The following is a 27993-nucleotide window of genomic DNA, read 5'->3' on the forward strand; positions in this document are numbered from 1 at the left end:
AATACGAATACTTACGTTGATGTTTTTCGACTGAACAATATTGTTTTATTGTACATATGAATAGTCGACATCGATCAAGTCATTAACTGTATCGTCCACATACGATTTCTCGAAATCACCAACCATATTAGATAACGCCCGCATACAATTTTTCATCTCCAATTTTTTGCATTAATTAAAAAAAAATGCATGATATACCAAGATTTAACAAAATTCACCTTTTTCTATAATTGCCAAAATAGAAACAAATAAAATGAAAGTAAAAGTTTGTAAAGTTAAAGAAAAAAAGAGCAACCTACCTATATTCATACAAATCTTCCATAGCTTTCAAAGTTTGCAAGAAGATATCTTTCCCTTTGGCTTCTAATTTACAGCCGAAACAGAAAAAGAAACAAACAAACCTCTCTCTCCTTCTCTCTCTCTCTCTCTCTCAACTGTATAAATTTAGAGAGAGAGAGCGGAGAGACACGGACATGCAAAGGCCAAGTGCTGATGATCAATGTCCTGCTTTTGACCCACTCCATTCCCATGAACTCACCGCTCTCTCTCCCTCTCTTTATCACTCACACCAATTAATCCATCTCTCTTTCAATTCAATCTCTCCCTTCCCTTCTCATGGCGGAGATGCACCTCGACGCCGTGCTGCAATTCCTCAGGAGAAACGGCCTCTCCGCCTCCGAATCCGCCCTCTTCCAAGACATCACCGACCAGAAATCCGCGCTCGGCGGCGCCGGAAGTCCAGAGGCCTCCGATGATGATGATGAATTCGTCAGCTTCGGCTCTTCCGGTAGTACAGTTTTTCTTTTTTTTTGAGATGTTCGATTGATTTAATTCGAATGCCGTTTTTTTTCATCTTGTATCAGTTTGAAGGTTTGAATTTAGTGTAAAGTTTGAATCTTTTTTTGTGGGCATTTATTGATTTTTTGAATTTGAATGTGTTTTTTGAATTTCAAGAACATGATTTTCGGTGAACATTTTTCCTTTGATGAGTATTCTGCAAGGATATTTGACGATTTTATTTTGAAAGAATGCTTCTTTAATTGGTGGGGGCTTGAGCCCCCTCGTGTCTTAGTTATAAGAAATGTCATTATTTGTATTTTGCATTTTTTTGGGTGAATGTTTTTTGTTTTCATTTCCTATTCTTGATTGTCGCTTCTGTTTTTTTTTTTTTAAAAAAAGCAGAGTAATTTGGCTACTAGATTTGTCTACATAAAGTTGCAGAAAACCCGATATTTTTGACGATTTTATAAGATTTTTATTGGGAAAAAATGCTTCTGGTGGGGGCTTAAGCCCCCTCACCTCTGATTGAACTGCATACATTTTGTGTTGGTGTAATGTGGATTTTTAATTTCTTGCATATCTTTGAGCTATTAGTGATTATTCTGTGGTTTGTTGATGCAAATTAGTATAGTAGTGTTATTAATTTGATTGTTAGCTAAGGATATCTACTTGTCTGTGTTGATATTCGATGTATACGAATCCCAGATTTTACGAATCCGTATGCCATTCACACCACGCGACCGGGTTCGCAAGCCTCATCCGATAGGCTGTCCCAGTTTGGAACTGCTCGAGACTACCGTGATTTTGATATGCAGAACGACGTGTTCTGGTACAAGGAGGCCGACGGGGACTATGTCATGCCGCCCCTCTTTGACGGGAGGGACTTTGATGGCGACCCCAGCGAAGACAAGTTTGTGATGAGCATGCAAGCAGAGAAGCCCGTTGAGGATGTAACGAAGCATAATGTAGTTTCTGAGGGAAGAAATCGATGGGGTTTAGATTTCGAGGAGCACTTTAAGTGTGAGCCTGATCATGACTGTGATGAAGTGAGTGAGAGCTTTCAGCTTGAAAAGGTTAACAAAGAGAGTGATGAGCATTGGAATGGCGTTGAGACTGTTTACACGGACGTATGCAAGGAAGAGAGTCCTACAAAGGCTGGGCTTGAAAGCGTGAACGACACCTACAATCTCAGTAATGTCAAGAGAGAGTCTCGAGTTGATGATAATATAATTGGTGGAGCCTCATTGGACACAACGGCTGAAAGGGCTCGTGCAATCCCGGATGAGCTTCTGAGCGACGAGCAAGAAGATGATTATGAGATATTCGACCTACGGATCGTGCATAGAAAGAACCGGTTGGTGAAGCATAACTGAGTATAGCTTATTTCCGATTTATTGAGTCCCGTTTGACAAAAAAAAATTTATGCTTAACACAGGACGGGTTTCGAAGAGAACAAGGAGTTTCCCATTGTTCTGAACAGCGTCATTGCTGGTCGATATCATGTCACGGAAGTTCTAGGATCGGCTGCTTTCAGCAGAGTTGTCCAGGCTCGTGATCTTCATTCAGGGATTGATGTTTGCTTGAAGATCATCAAGAACGACAAGGACTTCTTCGACCAAAGCTTAGACGAGATCAAACTTCTCAAGTTCGTGAACAGGAACGATCCTGCTGACGAGCGCCATATTTTACGCCTCTATGACTACTTCTATCATCAGGTATGATCGATTCGATCCTTTTTAAACTGCTTATTCGACATTCTATAACATATGTATCGTGTACTATATGTGAATAGGAGCATCTCTTCATTGTGACTGAGCTTCTTCGAGCAAACTTGTACGAGTTCCAAAAATACAACCGGGAATCGGGAGCTGAACCCTATTTTACAATGCATAGGCTGCAGGTACTAGTTTTCGGAAACCTTATCTTCAATTCAAATGAAACAAGTTTTTTAGTGATTTGGTTAAAATGGTCATTTGTAGGTAATCATTCAACAATGTTTGGAGGCATTAGTGTATCTTCATGATTTAGGAATTATTCATTGTGATCTAAAGCCCGAAAACATTCTGATCAAGAGCTACCGAAGATGTGAGGTTAAGGTTATTGACCTTGGCAGCAGTTGCTTTCAGACAGACAATCTGTCCCTGTACGTACAATCACGTTCATACAGGGCTCCGGAGGTCATGCTAGGCCTTCCCTACGACCACAAGATCGACTTGTGGTCGCTCGGGTGCATCCTGGCCGAGCTATACTCTGGGGAGGTAACGCACGCACGCCTGTTTTTAGCTCGTTTAATCAGACATTAAGCATTTTTGTGTCGAGAATTTGCCTCAAATAGCGTGTACATGAACGATGCAGGTGCTATTTCCGAACGAAGAAGTTGTGTTGCTTCTTGCGCGGATGGTGGCAATGCTTGGCCCAATTGGCGCGGAGATGCTCCAGGATGGGCAGGAGACGCACAAGTATTTCACAAGAGAATATGATCTTTACTATATAGACGAGGTATGTGGTTTAACTAGTTTTGCACCCGTGCGATGCATAGTAAAAGAAATGGTTGAAATTTGAATAGGAGACGAACGAGGTGGAGTACATAATCCCGGAGGAGATGGCGTTGGAGGAGCATCTGCAGATACCCGAGGATCCGGTGTTCGTTGATTTTATGAAGTGCTTGCTGGAGATCAATCCGGCGAGACGGCCTAGTGCTCGGGAGGCGCTGAAGCACCCTTGGCTTTCCCAGATATGAGAGAGTGAGATTTTTGTAGGAGGTGATAGATCATCTTTGTCTTTCTATGTAAATGTATATAACATTTTTATCAATTGCATTTGAGCCTTATTATTTGTATGCTATCCAATTGTTATAATATGTCCATTCACGAAAAATTGTCTCATTTTTCTATTATAAACTTTCCATCAAAATTAATTCAGTTTCTCTTTTAAGGTAACTCGTTTACCATTTTTTCTATTTTTCATACTTTAGTCACATTTTTCCATTCTATCTTAATAATTTATTAACTATACTTAAAACTCGTGCTTCCTCAAATGAACTATTTTTTATGGACGAAAAGGGTATATAATTGGGATGCATGTTTGTTCAACCCGGAACCCATGAGCTGACCCGATTTATATCACTGTCTAGTGACCAAGTCTTCAGTCTTTTATGTGGGGTAAAAGAGACTTAGAAGTAGTTTGTTTTTATAATTGACTTTGTATTATTATTCCAAATCTAGGATGAGAATTTTCTAAGCTACACTCTCCACGTCAGTCATCTTTATCCAATCCAATAAAATATTTATTTAATATATTTGTAATGATGTATTGGATTTATAATCAGTTTAATATATTAAGAATATAATAATAATTACACATAATTTTTTATGTTTTATAAAAATATCTATTGTTAAATTTTAAATAAAATCACGAGAGAGGAATATTGTACTATGAAATATTGAAAATGATATATTTATATATATAGAGAGAGAGAGAGAAAAAAAAATCCATAAAAATTGAAATGCATATAATTTTTTATAAATAGTTAAATAAATTTTATTTAAGTGAAAATCTAAACAAACCATTAAAAATGGTGTAAGCTAAGAAATGATGATAATCACAAAAGAAAAAAAAAAGCTAAGTGAGGGATAGAGACAAATGGGAAGGGTTGAGTATGTGGATGCTGAGGAAATATATGTTATAACATACTGGCAATATTAAATAAATTAATAATGTGGGTATATTAATTCATATGTTGAGATTGGGATCTACATAGTTTAAAAGGTATCCACTAGCACGAAAAACTGTCTCTTCTGATTGGCAAAATATTCCTCTTTTTTCTTACTTTTGTTTCCTTCCTCTTTTTCTATTATTTGGCATTTTTTCTCTCTATTTTACAAAGCACATCCAATCTATTATTTGGCTTTTATTATTCCTCTTAATAATCACACAAAATAAAGAAGATCGCCAGCCATGTTTAAAGGCTTTGCAGCGGCCGTTAATGCACAGTTAGGTCGGCAGTAGCTTCAAAAACCGAATTCAATAAAATTTCCGGCCATTAGCTATTAGACGATACTCATGTTTGGATCCATAATCATATCAAACACTAATTTTTACAATAAGATAAAATTTTCAGCCATAGCTATTAGACGACACTCATATTTAGATTCAGAATCATATCAAACACTAATTTTTACAGTAAGACAGCCGACATAGATTTGTATCGTGCCATATATATTACCAAGCTTGACTTGTGTTACACTTTTAAAGTTGCATATTTTTCTTTTGCTAGTGTCTTACTCAAAGTTACACATTTCTAAAATGGAAACACCGATCTGTATACTTTATTCTCTCGCCACATTATACGTAAAATAACACTGGATTAATTTATACTGTGTTGGAAAGAATACTTCAATTTAAATGGAACAAAAGGAATTGAATACAATTATAAAATGATTTAGATATTGTTTGACCGATAGTCGTGGGGTTAAGAGTTTTAGAGTTGTCAAGCAATAGTAAAACTGGTGTTTGTTGAATTTGAATGTCAAATAATGTCTGCTAAAGTTGTTGGAAATTTGAGTAAGAAATAATACTATTGGAATTTAAAGAAATTAAATTTGCTAAAGCTAAAACTCACTATTATAATTTGTCATCGTGTTAATAAAAAAAATGGCCAATCCAAGTAAGATCGAGAGGGTGGACGGCCCTATGATTTGCCAATGAGTTCCCAAGAGTCTAATTTATTTGTCCTACATGAAGATTGCATGTAAATCCATTTATAATGAATGGTTATTCTCTAGTGCATTAATTAAATAAGATACCAAATTACCATAGTAATTTTTTTAAAAATTAACTTTTATAATAAAGGATGAAATTACAAATAAAAATTACAAATAAACTCATATATTATAGAAATGAAGAAATAATAAAGGAAGAAATTACAAATAAACTCCTATACTATAGAAATGAAAAAATTGTAACTGATGTCAAGAGGGCTTGAACTCGGCACCTCATACAATAATGTCAAAGCTCATTGACGCAAGGACAAAGGCTCTGGACAAATTACCATAGTAATTTGAGAATGAATACCTTGCTATGGAAAGGCATAACTCAACCACCACTTCAACATTAGTTTAGTCACTTTAGTCTAATGAAGATTGCACAAAAACATCAACTTTTCTGTTGGAAAAATAATTTAAGGTACATATTTTAAAATCATCAACATAAACGCATTCGAATGCCGTTGTTAGATGACCCAATACTCCGATAGTATCCAGAGTTTCTTGAGCATTATGATAATTTATAATCAGATATATCATTAAGGCCATCCACAACGCTGTCTCTATACCGTCTCTTAAACCGTCTCTTAACTACTATTTGAGCACTATTTGAGGGCCCCACTGTCCTTTTTTCCTCCATCTCTTAACTAAGAGACGGAGGCTGCAACGCTCCGTCTCTTAACCGTCTCTATACCGTCTCTTAATTACTATTCATTCAATTTAATTTATAATTTTTTTTAAAACCCAATTCAATTTAAACAAACACACTTTATTAAAATTAAAACAATATTACAACTTAACATTAAAAAAGCGAAGACATAATTAAAATTCTAAAAAAATAAAAATGACATAATTTAATATTCTCCGCCAAAGTTTTCCCAAATGTGCTCAATTAGATCCTCTTGGAGTTGGGTGTGGGCGCTAGAGTCGCGTGTCCTTGCCCGAATAGCCAACCGTTCTTGTATAGATGGATGCGCTCCACTTCGCGGCGGACTACTTGCAGTTGAGCTTCCGGGGGATTCGGGGTCGAACCAATTTCCGGCATCGGGTCCTTCGTCTCGGACAATCATGTTGTGCAAGATTATGCACGTATACATGATGTCGACCATGCTCTCCATGAACCACGAACGAGCCGGGGCTTTGATGATGTTGAAGCGCGCTTGGAGAACCCCGAACGCCCTCTCCACATCCTTGCGCGCAGCCTCCTGCTTCTGCGCAAAAAGAGCCTGCTTTGGGTTCGCTGGCCTGCCGCACGTCTTCACGAAGGTCGGCCACTTCGGGTAGATGCCGTCGGCGAGATAGTACCCCATTTTATACCGTCGGTTGTTGGCGACGAAGTTGATGGCCGGCGCTTTACCATCCAAAACTTCGGTAAAGAGGTCGGACTGTTGGAGCACGTTTACGTCGTTGTTCGAGCCAGGGACCCCGAAGTACGCGTGCCAGATCCAAAGTCGGTAGTCGGCAACGGCCTCGAGTACAACGGTTGGGTGGGTGCCTTTGTGGCCGCTCGTGTAGGAACCCCTCCAAGCCACCGGGCAATTCTTCCATTGCCAGTGCATGCAATCGACACTGCCAAGCATCCCGAGGAATCCGTGCACTTGTTCGTGCAGGTTGAGGAGGAACGGACAATCCTCCGTGGTTGGCCTCCGGAGAAATTCGTCACTGAAGGCTGCCCGGACGCCTCTGCAGAAGTTGAGCAAGCACAAGCGCCCAGTACTGTCTCCGATGTGCAGGTATTCGTCGAATATGTCGGCCGTTTGTCCAGTCGCAAGCTGCCGGATGGCTGCAGTACATTTCTGCAGCGTCGTGTGGCTGGGACGACCGACCGCGTCGAACCCTTCTCGGAAGAACTCCTCCCTGGCCGCCAAAGTATTCGCTATGTGGAGAAATAGCGGTTTCCGCATGCGGAAACGGCGACGGAAATAGGTATCTCCCCAAATCGGGTTATCGCAGAAGTAGTCGCGTACTAACCGTGCGGCGGCTTCCTCCCGGTTCCGATTGATGTACTTCCGGGAGCGTCGTGGGGGTGGTGCGGCTTCCTCCGCCTCTCGTCGTCGATCTTCTTCGAGTGATTGTTCCATTAATTGGCGCATTTGCTCAAAAGGATCCATTTGTTTGAGTTGATTGAAGATGGAAATTGGAGTGATAGAGAGGATTTGAGAGGAATAGATGTGTGTTTGTGTTTGAAATGAGTATGGAATAGAATTATTTATAGAGTAAAAAAATTAAAAAATTAAAAAATGAAAATAAATATTTAACGGTAATATTACCGTTTGAAAAAAAAAAAAAAAATTTTTTATTAAAATCGATTTTTTAAAAAAAAAATGAATTATTGCGTCATCAGTGACGACGCCCACTCGCGGGCCAGCGAGTGGGCGTCACGCACGCATGGGGACGTGCCACGTGTCTCGGGCGCGTGGCGAGACAGCTCGTCTCGTGTCTCTCCGAGACGAGCTACGCGACGAGCCGGTCGCGAGCTGGAGACGAGATGGCCGCTGCAATGCGTCTCGCGGGGGTCTCGTCTCTCCGAGACGAGACGCGAGCCCGGCGCGAGACGCGTTGTGGATGGTCTAAGAGCATCCGTCCAAAACAACGACTACTCTTCTCACTTGACAGTTAGGCATTTTGTGTGACTCGACCCACTACAAGTCTACAATGAGTTGGCCACCACCAGCCTTGCTGCAAGTGCGCCTCGCGAGTCTTATTTTGACATCAATATCGAACCCGTTTCCGATTGTACTCTAGTCGAAAAAGATGTACGTGTAACCACCCTCATTCCCTATTGCTAAGGTCAGGTATATAAGATGATTTTGTAAAAGAGTGTAAACTCTCCTTACAGATAGAATCATAAACTGCAAATAAATATACATAAATATGAGTAACTAGTAAATATGAGTAACTAGGGATGTATTCATTTCCTTTTCCTATATTTCCTCCTTTTTCCTTCTTAATATCAGCCATTAGATTAGAGAAATGGACGGTCAAGGTAATTAATCCCGTGTTGCATTATTTGTCCTATTTTGTGCATTATGAGGGTACAATAGTAATCTAACAATGGCTGGAAACCGCTACGAATAATGCACCACATGGTCACGAGTAATGCATATAATTGACTATATAATGCACAATATGTGAACTGCAATGCATACGAATAAGATGTACCATGTTATGATGTTTGGACACACGTTTCTTGTTTCCCCTAAGGGTTTAATAAGTTTAGGGGCTAGGGTATAGTACGTAGACACGTATGTAATCTTCACATGGTGACGAGTAATGGATATAATTGACTATATAATGCACAATTTGTGAACTGCAATGCATACGAACAAGATGTGTTGTATTATGATGTTTGACACACGTTTCTTGTTTCCCCTAAGGGTTTAATAAGCTTAGGGGCTAGGGTATAGTACGTACGCATTAATAACAAATTATAAAACGATACGAATAATTCACCAAATTGTCACGAGTAATGGATGTTATTAACTATATAATGCACAATATGTGAACTGCAATGCATACGAATAAGATGTACCATGTTATGATGTTTGACACACGTTTCTTGTTTACCCTAAGGGTTTAATAAGCTTAGGGGCTAGGGTATAGTACGTAGACATTACTAAATGCACGTATGTAATCTTCAATCCGTTGATTAACCCGTATACACAATACCTCTAATAATGCATAATATACTGAGATAATGACAATTAACAGCTACATAATGCACTACCTAAACCAAATAATGCACATACGTATATTCCAATAACAACAATTTGTTAGTAATGTCTACGTACTATACCCTAACCCCTAAGCTTATTAAACCCTTAGGGGAAACAAGAAACGTGTGTCAAACATCATAACATGGTACATCTTATTCGTATGCATTGAAGTTCACATATTGTGCATTATATAGTTAATAACATCCATTACTCGTGACAATTTGGTGAATTATTCGTATCGTTTTATAATTTGTTATTAATGCGTACGTACTATACCCTAGCCCCTAAGCTTATTAAACCCTTAGGGGAAACAAGAAACGTGTGTCAAACATCATAACACAGCACATTTTGTTCGTATGCATTGCAGTTCACATATTGTGCATTATATAGTCAACTATATCCATTACTCGTTACCATGTGAAGATTACATACGTGTCTACGTACTATACCCTAGCCCCTAAGCTTATTAAACCCTTATGGGAAACAAGAAACGTGTGTCCAAACATCATAACATGGTACATCTTGTTCGTATGCATTGCAGTTCACATATTGTGCATTATATAGTCAATTATATGCATTACTCGTGACCATGTGGTGCATTATTCGCAGATACCAAAATGTGGCAGTTACTTTTCCGTCAAATGTCAATAATAACCCTGTAATGCATACAACCACCTTCTATAATGCAACACGGAACCAGTTTTATAGAATCAATCTGATCCGTTGATGGCTTAGATCTAACGGGTAATATTAAGAAGGAAAAAGGATCTAAGATGTGAAAAGGAGAATAACGCTCGACTGAGTAACTATGTACAATAATACATATATCCTTTCAATTGAATCGAATCAGTTTTATTATCAATTAGTACTACTATAGTCCATATTATTTCCTTACTAAATCGCATCTATTTTATTTTTCTATAACATGTCATTAAAAGAGATACTATGAGTAAAAATATCTAAAAATCAGTGAAAAAATTATTCGTTTTCTAAATCTGCATATATATAATTTTAAAAAAATTATTATGTTTCTAAATTATTACTCCACAAAGGAAAATAACAATATATTAATTCAATTTAAAATAAATAAATCTTAATAAACTAATTTTAAATATAAAATACTGCAATTATAGTAGTATTATAGTCAGCTATTCTTACATTGAACACTGATTTATTCTTATCCCAAAGTCTTAATTAGAAAAAAACTTAGAAACAAACAAAAAAATAATTAAATAATCCCTCCCTAAAATTAAGCACAACAGTATTTATAATAATACAACTCAAATCTCTCCTTTTATGTTTCATCACTCACCCCACTCTCACTCCAGCCGCGTGCAATCGACTCTCTCCCCAAACCTTTTAATTTCATTTTCAATTTCAATTTATGTAATCTGCAGTTTGATCGCAATCACCATCGCCTCCAATCCTGACCACTCCTCTCCGTCGCCTCCGCATCCACACACCACTCCCTCTCACTCTCACGATCTCCGGCGGTTTCTGACCGGCGCAATTTCTTCAGTTTACCGTAGAATTTGATCGGTGATGGCGGAGCTGGCGGCAGCTGAAGTGTACGCGCCGCGGACGCTGCAGGTGTGGCGCACGCTCCTCAACTGGCTGGCGTTCTTCTTCCAGATCTTCGCGCAGATCCTCCGCGGCACGCCGTCGTTCAATCAGGTTCTGTCGTACGTAGGCCTGCGCCAGGGGTCGCTGCTGTCGTCCGCGCCCCACGCGCCGCCGCAGTTCAAGCCGCTGCCGGTGGTCGAGCTGTCGGAGTACTCGGAGGAGCATGAGGAGGCGCCGGGGGTGACGAGCCCTGGCGCGGTTCCGGTGCGCGGCGGCGGAGAGGGGACGGCTAATTCTCTGCCTTTCGGGAAGCTAACGGTAACTTTTATTGTGTTTTTATTTGATTGGGAATTAATGATGGATGGATATGCAGTTCGTTGCTTTAATTAATCGTGGTTGACTTTACGAAATGCTTACTGAGTGTGTTGTAGATGTATATTTAGTTTGTTTAGCCGATTTTATATAGCCGATTTTATATATATGCTTGACACATAAGAGAAAGCGAATTAAAAGGAAAGATGAAACACAGATTTTAGGATTCAGTTATTGATTGTTTTTCCTGAAGTTGAGCTGAGAACAAGAGGGATTTGACAAAATCGTTTCAAGTCAATGATTTCTTATGAATATGTTGTGCTATTTTGTAACAAGGTTGAAAAAAAAGGGATTGGAAGGATTGGATGAAATAATATCACATGATAAGTTTCTTTCTATCACTAATGTTGAGATTGGGCTTTATGTTTATGGTGCTATACTTGTTAGTACAATTTTTTGTTATTGCTAGATTATTATTTGAGTAAACTTTGATCTTTGGATGGAGGGGGTGAAAATGATTTTGGATGCATTCGGTTGAGGATTCTGTATTTATTTTGGTATATATGCTTGATCTCCATATGGTTGTAATCTTTTAAGCCGTCATAGCATTTACTTAGGAGTTTACTTCTGCCGATGTCTTTTCTAATCATAGGAAATGCGTAGTCTGCTAAACTTGTAGTGATGGAATTTGCATAACATAGAGTTAAAAAGTTATTAAGAATCTGAACTGAACGAACTAGTGTGTAGCAACTTCTGATGTGAAATACCCGCTGACAAGTTGAACTTCAGTTCCTGAGTTATTTGCTGAAGTTCATTGCTGGTAATTATGGCCGAGCACAGTTAGGAGAAGTGAAAACCATGAGAAGTGTAGGCGAACAAGTTACTGTTTAGATGTTAATTATGTCAAGTGCAGGTGCTGCTGTATAGGATAAAAAGAAAACTTGGGATGTTGGAAGAAGTTAAAACCCATAACTAACAAGAGTAGGTTAATACGGTCAAAGAGTAAATATTGAACCAGTCTAGTGAAATTGCTTCCTTTAATAGACAAGAATGAAACTTGGGGCAGTACTTGAATGATATAATGATTTATTTACTTAATAAAAGAATATAAAGTTTGGATGAAATTTTAACAATCATAGCAGATGTTGCCTGCCTTACAATCTTGAAAACTGTTTCTATGTCAGGCTATGATGGATAAGACTTCATATTTCTGTTTATTTTGCTAACTAAAGGTTTATTTTAATTGAAAGCTTTTTCATGATCATTTGTGCTTTGGATGCAGGTTGTTCTTGATTTGGATGAAACTCTGGTATGTGCATATGAGACGTCAAGCTTGCCAGCCATGCTACGTAGTCAAGCCACAGAAGCTGGTATAAAATGGTTTGAATTGGAATGCATATCCTCTGACAAAGTAAGTTTCTGGTTTTGTTGACATTAAACTAGTTATTAAGCTATCTAAAGTAGTTCTTAATATTTGGTATTGATTTGCATTGTTTATTTCTCAATGGAACTCCTAGGAATTTGAAGGCAAGCCTAAGATCAACTATGTGACAGTGTTTGAACGTCCTGGACTTAAAGAATTCCTGAAACAACTCAGTGAATTTGCTGATCTTATACTATTTACAGCTGGACTTGAAGGTGTTTTTTGTTACCTTATTATGATGACATACTTTTCTTGATCTCCAGCTGCAACTTTTTATATATGATATTTACCCGTTGGAGTAAAATTATCTTGTGTTTACAGGCTATGCCAGACCCCTCGTAGATAAAATAGATTCTGCAAATCTGTTCAGCCGTAGACTTTACCGGCCTTCTACCATCAGCACGTAAGTTATCTGTTAACTTTGGTGGTACATGCCAGAATATATTAAATCTCTGAAGTTACTGGTTTTGCATTGTTGCTGTTGTTAGATGTGTGAGCCTGTACCTTGTTTCATTTCATTGTGGGAAAGGAAGCTAAAGTACTAATGTGGGTGATATAAATAAAAACTTAATGAAGGTAGATATTGTACTTAATAACAGTCCACCAATTCACTCATTACCGAACTCTGTGGCATGAACCTGATGGGACTAAGTAAATGCTAAAATGATGAATTATGTAATGGATTATAGAAAGAAATAATATTCTACTGATGGGGCTAAGTAATAAGCTTGTAGTATGCATTTTTCTACTGTTACCAATGACTCTTTGGTAGGTCTTGGTATGCTTCCCTTTTTAGCTATGTAAGTTAAATTTAGAGTTTTTCTCTTTTTAGCTATGCTCTTTTGCTCTCCACCATGACTCAATGAAGAATTTTGGCAGAGTATCAGTAATATAAAGAACTTTCATGTAATAATTCTGAAGCTTTCTTCGGTGCTAATTCTTTTCCAATTCTGTCATCTGAAGTGCTACCATTCTGTCCCAACATTAAGAATGTAAAAAAAGAATGACACCACCTCTTACTCATTGGTTTATTTACGTAACTAATTTTACAATATTTAGGTTTCTTTTAATCATGTATTTTTTCAACCATGTTTTTTGATGTTGAGGAAGGTTGTGCGTTGTAAGATTTTTCAGTATGCTGTTCTGCTGTTCATATAATAACTACTCCTATTTATGATATTTCATTGCCATAAACAATCTGGAGTTATGTTTTGTCTTTTTTTCATATATGTTAGTATCTTCTAACTCAACCTACATGAACTGAAAAATAAGATAAAATAGAATATAAGAAAGAAAATGGAAATGATCACTCTTTGGTGTACAGTTTTGATGACATTCTATATTTGTATCCTGGTTTGGAGTGTTTTTCTACAAATTCATCCACCAGAACTCGACCATTCATTTGTTTGTGTTTTGCATAAATCACAGGGAGTATCGTGAACATGTGAAGGATTTATCTTGCTTGTCGAAGAACTTCTGCCGAATTGTTATTGTTGACAATAATCCATTTAGTTTCTTGTTGCAACCATTAAATGGCATCCCTTGCATTCCATTCTCTCCTGGGCAACCTCATGATGAACAGGTACGACTATAACCCGACATATAAGTCACTTGCACCGAACCTATATACTGCAATAACATTAATACACCTTAATTCTTTTTATCACAATGCACATAAGTGCAAATACTTTATACTTTCAGTTCAATCAGTTCTCACTTGAAAAAGGTTTTTGCTTGAACCTCGTTATCTTCTTTTTCATCGGAATTAATGTGTGGATTCATCTATACAGCTTTTGGATGTTATCCTTCCTTTGCTCAAGAATCTCTCTCAACAAAAGGATGTAAGGCCTATTCTCTACGAAAGGTTCCATATGCCCGAGTGGTTTCAGAAACATGGAATTCCTTCTTCGGGATGGACATAGGAAGAAACTGGCCGCCGTCATGCATGTCTTTATGTAATATAATGCTTAGGATAAATTATATTCTTTTCACAAGGCAGTGTCTCCAACTCGGGAGCCAACAAGTTTTGTACAGCATTGTTCGGTGCAGTGAAGCAGCCATTGACGAAGAAGTTTCAGCCTTATCGCAACCCGAGCATGATCAGAATCATACAATTGTGAAAAGTAAAAGTTCTCTGTGTAACTTTGTTGTTCATAGATGCAAAATCAAGACGGTGTATCATCCTAGTATTGAATATCTTGGTGATGCGATCAATTATTTGCAGTGACGGACCTTTTGTTGCTTAATTATATGATAGGTTTGTGGAATGTGAATTATTTGTTTCAGCATCGTTTTGACTATGCTTCAATGGAGAATTTATAGGTGTTAATATTGTTCTTCTATTTTCCTAATCAAACTAATAGAGAATTTGAGTCTTGAGAGAATTTATTTGAAATATCTTTTTTAGCATTTTCACTACCCATAGAAAATGTCTGGAGTTCTCCAAAAGAAATTGAAATTGAAATTGAAATTGAAAAACAATATGATGCCTTAAAATTTTGGGACATCCCAATTTAATACGAGTCGTTTCACCTTTTGGGAAAAATAAACTCCTTTAATTTGCTACTTTATTCTCTGCTGGCTTTATTTTCTTCAATTCTCTATTTTATTTCTCTCCACTTAAATTACTGAACAATACTGTATCTCTTTAAATCTCATGAAAAAAAAATGTTTCGATTAATTTGGGATGGACAGAGAATAATTTGTTGGGCTAGCAAGGAGAGAGAACACGTGTTGATTGTTCATCAAACATAAAGTATTTGTTTTCAGTTTGACGTCATTTATCAGCTGAAGAAAAGTCACAAAATAATACTCTCTCAGTCCCACTTTAGGAGTCCCGGTCACTTTTGCGCATTCATTTTGTAAAAATGATAATAAATAGTTAAAGTAGAAAAATGGTAAAGTAAGAGAGAGAATAATGTTGAGAGGAGTTTCTTTAATTTATTCTCTCTCTTACTTTACCATTTGTCCATTTTAACTATTTATTATCATTTTTACCAAACGAGTGCACAAAAGTGACCAGAACTCCTAAAGTGGGACAAAGGGAGTATAGCAATAGCTATGTAAATAGAGACTATTTAATTTGTCATTTTTGTTCATGCATGGTTCTTATTCTAGAATTTCTACGAGTTTAGATAATTAATCATAGGATCCTACCTCTTCTCATAAGTTAATCTACATTTTTCAATGATTTTTAGTTATTTTAGGTAACAAACCCAAAATTGTTATTGATTTGTCTAGAAATAATTGAGATTAATCAACACTATAGTTTTGTAGATCCTCTTAGCTTGCTAACTACATAAGCCCGGTACATTTGCAGGTGTTTAGAATGTAAATTAAGGGTTTATTTCAATATAGTTAAAGGCCATCTTAGTTAAATATGGAGACAACGGTAATGAAAACGGTGGGGAGAACGGTGGATATAGTGTTCTTCCCTTTTTCCTAAATGAATGAAATATATTTATGGTAACATCCTTGAATCTTGGTCATATAATTTTTATGTAACGGTTATTGTATGGAATATATATTCATTGTTATATAAGGGTTATTGTATGGAATATAAAAGTGAAAAATATATTGCATTTGATCTGATTATTAAGTGTGGTATAATAAATAAATAAATAAATAAATAATTTATATATTTAAAAGATATTAATCAACTCATTAAATAATGATTGATGAGATAGTATTTATATGTATCTGTTTAATCATTTTGATATATATTTTTTCTAAATCATCAAATTTATTTTGATCTTTCTCGAAAATGTTTTTTAAAAAAATTGAAGCTAAATTTGAAAATTATTGAAATATTTTTTTATAGTGTGAAGAGAATTTCTTCGGAAATTTTGAGATTTAATTTTCTAGAATTCTCCTCAAAATTTGAGATTTTATAGTTCTCTTAGATTCAAAACATAATACTAAAACTTATTTCTAGTACGAGTCCAATACAATAGTTGTTTTCATAAAATAATTCAATATCCAATCTAGGTATGAGTATAACAAGTCAAGCACGTATATTCAGTAAGTATTAACAAACATATGTATCTAGTAAGTTGAGTTTTCATTTTGATAAGAAAGTCTTGTGAGAGAGTCTAATTAAACGATGGTAGAGTTTGTGGTGAGACAAAAGTTACAAAATAGTTTCCAAGGCCAAGGAAGATGATCCTTGATTCCTTTCCTTGGACAATGCGGTATTTTATGCAACTTTATTTTGTATGCTAAGTAGAGAGTAAATAAGAGTGAGAAAATAAAATAGAGATGTGTTTTCATTTTTAATAATGGATCATCTTGATTGAAACAAACTAAAAAAATGCATGTGAATCATCTTCACTGAGACGAAGAGAGTACTAGCATAAAACAAAAACATTGCTATAACAATAGGTCTGCAAAAAAAAGTTTATTTATTTTCTCTATTCCTCCAAAATACAATTCCTCATGCAAAACATAACAAAAAATGTGTAAAGCATAACAAGAATGAACCAAAGATTCATTTTTCCACACTATATATGTTGATGAAAATAAAGAAAAAAATCCATAACCTTTCCCCAGACAGCTAAGAACACAAAATAGATTCAACCTGTGAATTTTGAGTTTTGTGGTAAGATTTAGACCCGTGGATATCTTCTTGTTTGTCGATTTTCGAGTTGGTTCATCCAGTCCGACAACCACAACAGACCTTTATACCCGAAATATGCAGAGACGACGACAGCTGCTACAACGATAAGCACCAAAAGGATCCGTCTAGCCACACCAACTATTCTCTGCACGACGAAGAAAAATATTCACTACCCATAAATGCTACAACCGATCTACCTATTAGCCCGAGAATAGAAGCCAAACCTGCAGCCTTGATGCATTCTCTTCTTCGTGTACCCGTTGCCTCCGTCTCCTCCTTTTCGACACGTTACTAGCCTTATCCGACTCCTTTTCCTTCAAAAGAGAAACAACACATGAGTATGAGATCCAACATAAGCATGTACCGAGCTTCAAAGAATCGTCGTATTGATTAATGAAGTAGAAAGAATTACCTCCTGGGGCTTCACTTGGCGAAGATGCAACTCTGAGTCGAGGGCCTTGACTTTGCTCTTGCAGTCGGAACCACAAGGAAGAAGTCCGACTCCAAATTGATTCTTTGGTATCTCTTTGGGATCGCAACCACTACTAATATGTGCCGCTTGTACATCCTTACATAGCCACTCCTTCTTTAGAGTTTGACACCCACAACGAACGGTTACCTAGCAAGAGATCGAGAACGTTAATACAGGCCCACTCGATGGGGTGCAAATGAGAATATTCAATTCAAGTTCTCGGATTCCAACACGGTAGAAGTTTTTGGTACCTTCTTAGAGCACTTGTCAGGTGATGGGCAGGGGCCGGGATGGCACGTCTCTGGGCATAAGTGTGTACAATTCGGCAACTTCCTGCCGATCAAAAATATTAAAATCGGGATATGTTATTTAACATTTCAAGATATCAACAAATAAAAATAGATCAAAGAATATAAGGCACAATATAAAAGAAGGATATTCACTACTTACTAGATCTTCTCACAGAGACACTAAAAAGAGTGGTATCTAACGCATCTAAAGACGAAATGTTTGAAATATTTCGATATCATCACAACCACTTCCAAAGACCCAAAGCCCGAGAAAAATCACACAATTTGAACACAAATTCATAGAAAATAATTAAAAATAAACACCAAATAGTGTTTGCAAGACTAGCCTCTCCTTGAAGTTATAATCATCAGTTTCTTTTTCGTTTTTTGGATAGCATTAGAGTCATCTAATTAGGAAGATATTATATGTAGACTTTTCGAGATTACCTATGGCAAGGCCCTTTGCACGAACGGACAACCATTTGCTCTTTCTGAGACAGGCAGTTGTAATATTTACACTCAAAAACATGCACCATGGATCCACAGTGACATGAACGCTTAATCAGCGTCTTGCAAGGGGGGCATTCTCCAGGATGACATCGCATAGGGCAAGGATGTGGACATTTCGGATCTCTATCCTGAAAGAAGATCACGAACAAAGAGAAGAAACCATGTGAATTTCACCGACCAACGCCACCAAATTAAAATATTTCATGAATCTGAGTTTTAGATACATTAAAGCTATTCGAAAAAGGCTTGAAACGTACTATTGAATAAGAACAAGCAACCAAACGCTTTAAGATTTAAGAAATGAAACGGGTGAGTATTTACCTTATCACAAGGGAGATTGCACACTTCGCAGGACTCGCCTGTTTTCGAAGAATGATCTTTCAAGGGATGACATACGTAAGTGCAGTAATGGTTACTACATGGAAGAGGGTTTCCACACAAATTATCACAGGGAAATTCGGGACTATTTGAGCATACCATCTGAGAGGAAAAAGGTAAAATATTCATCCATATATGAGAGAACTATATAAATACGACACACATAGAAAAGGCCTATTCGCTGATGAAGAAACTAACCATCCTTTCTGCTCCTATGTGACGGCCAAAGCAAGACCTCAACACAACTTCTGGGCAAGGTGGACATGGAGAGCCAGGTGTAGCTTCACTCAGATAATTTCCCTTCTTCTTTTTTGGTTTTAACGTAAATTCGGGGCGTGGAGGTGGTACAGGTCCATGGCACCTATATATAACATTAAACAATTGAGTTAGAGACCGAGCGGCCTGAGGAGGAGGCAGTTACCAAAGAAGAATTATTTGAGGCAAACCTCAATTGGCATTCATGGCCACATGAATATCTTTCACCACAAGTTAGCCGACATGGGGGGCAAGCACCATAATGGCACCGGTGTGGCTGGAGATACATATATGTAAATCATCATAGGAAACAATTTCTTGTCAAAGTTTGAGCTATATAGCAAAGTTCTAGAAAGAAAACTAAATGTCGAATCAAATAACGCATTTTTTGCTTACTTGACAGTCTGCTATTATCAGTCAAGAATTAGATTATTACATTGAGAGACCAGCCATACCTTAGATTGTGGAGCATGCCTGCATAAAGGAGCTACGGGGCATGGTTTGTGACACTTAGGAGGCTTTTGTTCAGTTTCTGTGCCACAAGGAACCTGATTACAAGTTAAAAGAGTGAGCAGAACTCTTGCGGAGTATGCAACTTTCATATCAGATAATTGGATAACTTTCAAAAAAAATTCTTAAATCCTTCGTCCACATATTATCCCCGAAAAGCAAGCATCGTGATTGAAGTATAATCAGCTTTAAGTTTGTCTTGCTCACAACAGAAGCAAGCAATCAACATATTTATAAAAATCCTTACTATTTAGTAAATGGTATGTCCTTGAATAAGTATAAAATGTTATTTTTGTTGGATAGCCACATCGACTCATATATTAAATACGCGGTGGAGCACACTAGTGCCAATTATCCCAAGCATACGAGAGGTAAAAGACAAATTTCAAGACGCAAACGATATAATGCTAACCTCAAAATGTGTGTTGCCACATGCACATGATATCCTCACCATCAGTGGGCAAGGAGCACAGGCACCTCTACAACAACAACAAAAAAAAATCAGTAAATATTCCAACGTCCATATGGGTCGAAAAGATCATAGGTTATACAAATACATTTGTAAATGTTCAATGTTCCCACATGTGTATATAAATGTCTAAGAACCAAACAAGACCTATAAGGTTCTACGAAGGAACCTCTGGTCCACACATTGCACAAAACGATGGCAACAGAATTACCTATGACATGGAGCTGGGCACTTGTGATTTCGACACCGGAGCTTCCGGTCACATATCTGAACTCCAAGATATGTACAAAAGTAAGAAGAATAATCTCCATTTACAGTACACATATTAGAGTAAAGCAAAAGCAAGAACCTCTGAGCAAGGAGGGCAGTCCCCATCGCAGCAGCGGCGCTTACAAGCATGCCGACCACAATCCCTAAGCGTTTGGCATTTCCTCTCACAAGTCAACTCTTGATGGCAAGGGACCTATTCTAAATCCAACAAGCCATTCTCCTCATCACAAACATCATACCCAAAGACACACTAAACACAGAAACACCACATTTAATTAAAAAGAAACCCTCCAACACAAAATGTACCTGTTTCTTGAAGCTCCCACACCTACACGGCTTTGTCACGATCATCCTACAATTCTCAACGCACGGCCCGTGATGGCATCTCTCGGGGCACCTGTGGAAGCCACAGCTCAGCAGCTTATTGCAAGTTGACCCACACAGAGGTAAAGAAACATCACAAGCCATCCCTTCATACACTCTCTTCCCACACGGGCAACTCCTCTTCCCTTGAAATGGGCATTCCCCACACCCGCCCTCGTGACACCCTTTCTCACAAACATGCCTCCCACAGCTCAACATCTTCTTGCACTCACCATTGCACCTAAACTCCCTCTCACAGCACTCCCTCACCATCTCCTCCTTCCCACATTGGCATCGAAAACTCCCCTTCACCCTACACGGCTGGCACGATCCATCATGGCAGATCTCACCACATCTATGAGCTCCACACTCCAACCCCTTCCCACACACACCTTTGCAAGAAAATTCCTTCAATCCACATCTTCTCACATCCTCCAATTTCCCACAAAAGCACCGATTTTTAACCAATTTCGGGCAGGCCGGGCACGGCCCGGGATGGCACAGCAGCAGACAGAAATGACCACAATCATATTTCAACGATCTCCCACAAATCTCGCCGCAAGAATGAGGCAAAACCCACGGATCACGAGGCGGGTCCTCGACCTTCCCACAGAAGCAATAGTAATTCTTGGGGGTTTGGGGCTTGAGATACTCGACGCGGCACTTGGGGCAGGGCCAGGCGAGGGAGCTCTCGTCCGGGGCGACGGCGGCGCGTGCGGAGGCGCGTGAGGCGGCGAGGGTGGTGGACTGGTGGGCCCATGACTGGATGCAGAGGAGGTGGAAGATGGCGAAGCAGCGGGAGGAGCAGGACCAGGTGGGGTCGGTGGGTTTGATGCGCTCGAGGCAGATGAGGCAGGAGAGGCCGCCGGCGCGGGAGGAGGTGAGGAAAGATTGGATTTTTATGAGATCTTGGTGGTGGAGATCGTCGGCGGCGGTGGTGGTGGTGCGGGAACTGGAATGGGAGAGGTAGGATTGGAAGATGGAGGAGGAGAGATCGGGGTGGCGCTGATGGGAATGGGAGGGGGAGGATGAATCGGAGTCGGAGTCGGAGGAGAGGTGCTGCGGCGGGTGGGCGGCGGAGGAGAGCATTTTGCGGCGGTGGGTTGGGATTTTGACTGATAAATCTTCGATTCAAGCTGACAAAATTGAGAGAATTCTGCACTCGGTAGTTGTCTTGGTTTTAGTTTTAGAGCATCCATGACGGAAAGGACTTCCTCACGGACTAGCACTAGGATTTCCCGGCCGTTGCCATATCACTAGGAAATCCCACTACACAATAGTAGACAAGTACTAGGACATCCCGGCGAACAAGCACAATAATAAAAATTCACAAATACACAATTACGGAATTAAAATTTCGACACGAATACGAGCGGAAAAAGTGTAATAATAATTTTATTAAATAAAAAAATTAAAATAATACAATGCAACAAAAAACAAAAATTTAAACAAAGTTTGCCGCTAGCCGAACGGGGGTCTCACTGTGCATGATAGAAGTGCAACGAGCAGAATATATAGAGTTGAAATTAAAAAATATATAAAAAGTCAAAAAAAAATTCAAAAAATAAAAAAATGCTCTCGTCCGTCAAGGACCCACAATAGCGGACGAACGAGACGACGGACGACAGAGAAATCCGACGGGCGAGAGGTCGTCCGTCTGGCTCGTCCGCGAGCCGCTCGCCGGTCGCAATAGTGGACGAACGTTTCGGATGAGTGGCTCGCCGGTCGCTCGTCCGCCGGCTCGTCCACTTTGTTATTGTGGATGCTCTTAGGTAGTAGGAATGATTAAGATTATTTTACTAATGGTTTTGCAATGTTAAATACTTTTAATTTATCATGCAAAATATGGTTGATTTAATTGTTACAAGTACTGTATTTTATAGGAAAATATATTCTATTTGTTGATAAACGTAGCATTATTAATCTATGACACAATTAGCAAGTGACATTTCCAGGCTTATATTTGGCAAACTATATTAACCATATCAATGACAATGGATAGTGGTTTTAACACAACCCTATATATATAGGATTGTGATCAAGATATATTGTTGATGCACCCACACAATTACATTTCAAATAATGGAGGTGGTGGTGACTGCAAAATTGAAGAGGATGAAGATGATTTTAGTTGATGGGATGGTACGAACAAGTTTTGAGAATTCAAGAGAAGTTCACCACAACACGAATTGTTTATCATTACGATAGATACAGTAGAAATCAAACGCCCCGTGTGATATTTTACATAGAGATATTCATCACTCTCACACACACACAATCACTCTACAAGAATCGACAAATGAACATAAATCAGAGTTCAACAAGGAACTAAACCATGCTTTTCATTATATATACACATCCATGGTTGACTTATCCAGATCCCAAGGAAAAAACAGTCATTGCAGATCACACAAACTCAAACCGCATAAGAAGCTTCACAGAGTTGTACTTGACCCCCTTGCGGTTGTGCAGTGGAACGGCTCGGATGCCTTTGCAGAGCTCCGTCACCGGCAGGCATGTCTGCCCGGCAAAATCATCCTTCTCAGACATGTCGTACTCGTGGACTTCAATTCGCAGTAATGCCAGTTCTGGAACTCTTAGTGGGAACTCAAACACCTCATCCCAATTCGGTATCCAATTATCTTCAAGTGTTTTTGTTTTCCTCATGATGGTATCAGCAGGCACTCCAGCAATTCCAACCTTACAATAACAGATCATTGCGGCCAATTAAAAAATTGATACAACAAGGTTTGCTAACTTGAAAGGGGAAGATGAAGATCCAGTTTTCAGAAACATTGTTTTCAGTTTTTTTTCCATCACTGGTACTAGATCTCACACAGAAGCAGAGAAAAGGGCTACGAGAATAGCTTATGAGAGTGTGACTACTAAATAATATGGAAGGCAGAAGGTAATCAAATCAGACGCAAAAGTATAGAGGATAGTAGCTGCTTACCCTAGCATAGAAATCTGGGGGAGAATAAGTATCAAAATGCGTATGACGGAAGTCATAATACCATCCTTCACCCATATAAACAGTCACCTGTATAAAGCTTAAGTCAGTTCAGTAATTAACCAACATCGCACACTTAAAGAGTCAAAAGCTATAAGCATTTTCAGCCTACCCTCAAAGTTGTTTTAACAGGTAACGATGCATTAGGATCAAAGACCTCGCCATACGCATTAGGTTTCAACAAAATGTCAGGCTTTTTAACATATCCGCAACCACCATTGGCCCTGAACATACCATGCATCACCCAAAGGGATCTTCCATAACCCTGAGAGGCAGTAATAACATGTTAGTGATAGGACCAAAATATTTTTCGAGCATTCTAAGGTTGCTGCTGAAACATATATCTTGCGGGTGCACAGTGAGAACACTACATTGTGCCATAACTGTTTCACTTGTTTATTTATTTCTCATAGATATATGTTCAAATCTAGACAGTGGTATAACTACATAGAAACAATAAACATTTAAGTCTTCTGTAAGTTGGACTTATTGGTACTACACAGGTATTGAAATTATTAAACAAGATGAAGAGAAAACAAAAACTTGGGGGATTGTAATTGGGGTTTCTTGTGAGTCAATAACCAACCTGCATGTTGAATGCAACCATTTGAGCTCCATGTGACCATGCAATTAGGGGATTGTAATTGGATGAATCAAAACGTATACCCTTAGGGTATACTCTAAGCAAGTTCCTTTGGGTAAACCTGAAGAACAGAAATATGAGAAATTAGTTTCAGAAAATGCCTAAGACTGTCAATATTAATACACATTAGCTTTTTCTGAATTAATACCTTGGAGGAGGCTATACATGAGACACCGTTGGAGAGGTGAATGTCGTGGGGGAGAGCTATTTATTAGCTCTTTCATGCTAAGACTTGCAGACTTTATATACAATAGTTCAGTTATTGATTGGTTTCAATCTTATGTGTAACACAACATTTAAATGGTCACACTTGTTTGCCAATAAGAGCTCTATAAACATCACAGAGTAGTCTATAGGGAGAGTGAGGTGAAACTATGCTTAAGGCAATGTATACATCCTACCATGGCCTTTGCTTGCTTTACTTGTTAACGGCTGAGATTTCAGATTTTAATTTAGAATGGGTGATGTCAAAATGTAAACCACATTCTAACAGAATCTCTTCACACCTAGAGTACTAGAAACCCGCACTATAATGCCCTATTTTTAAGTGCAAATCACCTGACAATATCTCTTCCGTAATCTACAATGGCCTTCTCAAGCTCTTGCTCGCTCAAGCTAAGACGTCTCACTTTATCAGGGTCAACCCTCAGCCAGTCCTGCATTCCACCCTTCCCCTTTCCAGCATGAATAGCAATCAATTGCCGGTATTCTGGGGCTTCATTTTGTTGTTCCTGAGTATCCTCTTCATCATCTTCATCTTCCTCACCATCTTCATCATCCTACAAGAAAAATTAAGGCCTACTGAGAAATATACAGGACGGACCTTACTCAGTCTTGGGAGATAAATAACTTTGTAAGTACCTTGTCATTTTTGGCATAGTTTGGCTCACTTCCCCATGCTTCTTCATCCTTTTCCTTTTTTAAATCACCCTCTTGTACTTTAACATCCTTGGCCTTTAAGTACTCTTTTGGTGGTTTGGTCGATATAATAACCCTTTTCTTCAGAAATTCAGGGGAAGGGAAATCTTTCAAACATTCTGAACCAGGGGCAAACAGGATGTCGCCAAAAGTTTCATTGATCATCTAGATTCAGTAAGAGGAGAAGTGATTACAAGTATAAAAATTATTTAATTTCCCCTAAAAGCTCCACATACATACCTCAGCGACTTTAGCCTGAAGATCTGGAGTAAGATGATCTTCTAATGTTATTACAAGGGGATATTCAGATGCAACAAATGCATTTTCCTTGATCGACCTCAAACATTTGATGAGCTCCACAGGAGTGGTTAGCGTCCTTAACAAGTACAATAAAAGGGAGTATAAGTGTATAACAAGGTGATAACAATACATATCACTCAGATAACTAAAAGATACGCTCGAAAGCTGCATTACTGCTTTTTCAGCATATATAATAACCCTCTTGAGAATGAACGGAAATGAATTATCTGTATCCCCCTTTTCATGGAATTCTACAATTTTCCAAATGGAAAATAATATACTGGAAATGGATGTACTTGCTACAGCAGTTTGAAGAAAACTTTGCAGATAATACTGACAGTTACTTAGCATCTGTTTACATCTGTATTAAGTTAGTTATGCAGTCTGAACCATTAGAAAATTTCAATAAAAGTTGCAAGAGTACAGAGTACAACAATATCCTATTCTCTTTTCCATCTTCACAGAAGCAAAGCTTATGTTTCATAGTTATTCTCAGGATTGTTGTAGATATGTTTCACTGGTTGATGCAGTGCAATTGAACTGAAATATCCATAGGATTTCTAAATCATGTGATCAGCATGGAATTCATGTTAAAAGGTGTTAAAATTTCAATGTTCAGATAAGCCATTTTTTGAACGAAAACCACAATCAATGGGCTTGTTTTTTCATGTAAGTAAATGATTAGTACATTTTAAATTAAGCTTATTTACAGAATTCTATACGATAATAGGAAAACCCAAACGAGATGTGTGAGTAATGCATACCTTCCATGAAGAACATTGACATTATCACCAGCAGAATTTGGCCATATGTCCAATTCAATAACTCTGACGCCTCTATGCAATGCATTTATGATGGGAACATCACTACAGTCACTACTTAGTTGATTCCCCGTCAAATAGGAATTATGGCCCGTGTATATAAAATAATGAGAAAGAGGACCAGTCATATCATGGTGCACCTGAAAAAATGGCAAAATTGTCAAAAAGTAAGGCTAATAGGCTATCACAAAGGATGCTCATAACAGAGGATATCATGAAAACAACTAATAATCAAACTATAAATAGAAACTGAAAGATGGTTTTAAAGTCCCAATTTGGAAACTGGAGCTCAAATGGTAGTATGTTATTCACAGTGCGAAGACCATCATAGCCCCTTAAAGATGCAGAGGATGAAAAAAACCAAACCTTTTTATATAAAAACAAAAATATCCATTTGACTGCTTCACCCATATCTATCTTAACTCTCAAGTAAGAGAGCACTATAAATTTTTTGTTGCAGGCTATCTTTCAGTGAAACAATAACGAAGGTATAGCTAAAAAAGGGTGTAAAAATTGACATGATGAAATTCATTCAAATTATCACATTATATTGCTCATTCGACTGCCTAAAAGCACCATTTTCTCCAATATAATCCTTCGACAAGCCTCGTCATTCCAGGCACAGCAAACCACAGTGTCAATTTCTTAAACTTCAGAACTTTAAGCCTATTATCACAGAAACGCCTAAAAAACTACCTCTATCGAAACAAAGCTAAACTAAAACCAATTCTCAAAATCTGCTGAAAGTAAAACACCTCAATAATGGCTCGAATCAAAACAAAACCACAGCGATCACTTCAATTGCCTCAAAAACAGAAATTCAGTAATCAGCGAATCACTTCAAAGCTAAACTACAACCAATTCTCAAAATCTTCTGAAAGTAAAACACCTCAATAATGGCTCGAATCAAAACGAAACCACAGCGATCGCTTCAATTGCCTCAAAAAACAGAAATTCAGCAATCAACGGAACAAAAAAAGAGGCGAAAATTTACCCCAAGCTTGGAGTTAATAGGCTGATTGTCATCAGCAAACAAGTACTTGAAAAAACCCTCGAGATTGAAGCCGCGGCGATGGAAAATACTGAGGTGCTTGAGGCTATCGAGAACTGCCTGCGCGTCCTCGACGGTGGCGTCCTTCTGCTGCTGGACATTCTCCATGAATCGGCGCAGGTGCTCGGCGTCCATGACGCCGTTCTCGGAGTACTCGGCGAACAGCTGCTTGACGTCGGGCGGCGCCTCGGAGGCGGCGAGGCGGAAGCGGCGGCGGAAGCAGAAGCACACGCGGTAGGTCTGCTTGGACGACATTTGGGATTTCGGAAGTCGGTGGTTGAGGAAATTGATTGTGAGAGAGATGTGATGTGAGAGTGAGGGTTATCAGTTGAAGAGGGAAGGATTAAATGCATTGATTGCAACGGAATCAAACGGTAGATGCCTTTGGAAGATTGAGGGTGGGGCCATGGCGAGGGTCAGCTCACCGCGGATTTGCCACGTCTTTGTGATCATCGCCATTGACGTGAACACGTTGCCATCTTAAATACCAAAATTGCAGTTGTGATTTTGTGAAAAAAAAAAGACTTAGTTAGTTCAAATAAATAAATAAATGAAGAATCA

The 27993-nt window shown here is 38.4% G+C and overlaps 4 protein-coding genes across 4 annotated transcripts; 2 read left to right on the forward strand and 2 right to left on the reverse strand.

Annotated features, from left to right (window-relative positions):
* Nucleotides 1–351: 351 nt before the first annotated feature.
* LOC121777857 (dual specificity tyrosine-phosphorylation-regulated kinase 2-like) lies at nucleotides 352–3619 on the forward strand. Its single transcript, XM_042175205.1, has 7 exons — nucleotides 352–787; nucleotides 1486–2134; nucleotides 2216–2495; nucleotides 2573–2680; nucleotides 2760–3038; nucleotides 3136–3279; nucleotides 3347–3619. The coding sequence occupies exons 1-7, from the start codon at nucleotides 616–618 to the stop codon at nucleotides 3518–3520; spliced, it is 1806 nt and encodes a 601-aa protein (XP_042031139.1). The 5' UTR covers nucleotides 352–615; the 3' UTR covers nucleotides 3521–3619.
* A 6963-nt stretch (nucleotides 3620–10582) lies between these two features.
* LOC121777424 (CTD small phosphatase-like protein) lies at nucleotides 10583–14845 on the forward strand. Its single transcript, XM_042174678.1, has 6 exons — nucleotides 10583–11140; nucleotides 12417–12545; nucleotides 12652–12772; nucleotides 12879–12960; nucleotides 13986–14139; nucleotides 14348–14845. Exons 1-6 carry the CDS (start codon nucleotides 10802–10804, stop codon nucleotides 14477–14479), a joined length of 957 nt encoding a protein of 318 aa, XP_042030612.1. The 5' UTR covers nucleotides 10583–10801; the 3' UTR covers nucleotides 14480–14845.
* Nucleotides 14846–16928: 2083 nt separating this feature from the next.
* On the reverse strand, nucleotides 16929–21886 carry LOC121775914 (NF-X1-type zinc finger protein NFXL2-like). Its single transcript, XM_042173005.1, has 13 exons — nucleotides 20633–21886; nucleotides 20406–20519; nucleotides 20268–20323; nucleotides 20000–20066; nucleotides 19533–19625; nucleotides 19269–19354; nucleotides 19021–19183; nucleotides 18766–18924; nucleotides 18382–18572; nucleotides 17896–17977; nucleotides 17585–17791; nucleotides 17397–17486; nucleotides 16929–17317 (listed from the first exon to the last, which is right to left on the reverse strand). Exons 1-13 carry the CDS (start codon nucleotides 21776–21778, stop codon nucleotides 17162–17164), a joined length of 2610 nt encoding a protein of 869 aa, XP_042028939.1. The 5' UTR covers nucleotides 21779–21886; the 3' UTR covers nucleotides 16929–17161.
* Nucleotides 21887–22862: 976 nt separating this feature from the next.
* On the reverse strand, nucleotides 22863–27877 carry LOC121777253 (phosphoinositide phospholipase C 2-like). Its single transcript, XM_042174443.1, has 9 exons — nucleotides 27376–27877; nucleotides 26325–26521; nucleotides 25501–25636; nucleotides 25204–25425; nucleotides 24901–25121; nucleotides 24286–24403; nucleotides 23812–23964; nucleotides 23643–23729; nucleotides 22863–23389 (listed from the first exon to the last, which is right to left on the reverse strand). Exons 1-9 carry the CDS (start codon nucleotides 27685–27687, stop codon nucleotides 23096–23098), a joined length of 1740 nt encoding a protein of 579 aa, XP_042030377.1. The 5' UTR covers nucleotides 27688–27877; the 3' UTR covers nucleotides 22863–23095.
* Between the last annotated feature and the right edge of the window lie 116 nt (nucleotides 27878–27993).

The sequence above is a fragment of the Salvia splendens genome, chromosome 18 (assembly GCF_004379255.2).
Source record: "Salvia splendens isolate huo1 chromosome 18, SspV2, whole genome shotgun sequence".
Classification (NCBI taxonomy): Eukaryota; Viridiplantae; Streptophyta; class Magnoliopsida; order Lamiales; family Lamiaceae; genus Salvia; species Salvia splendens.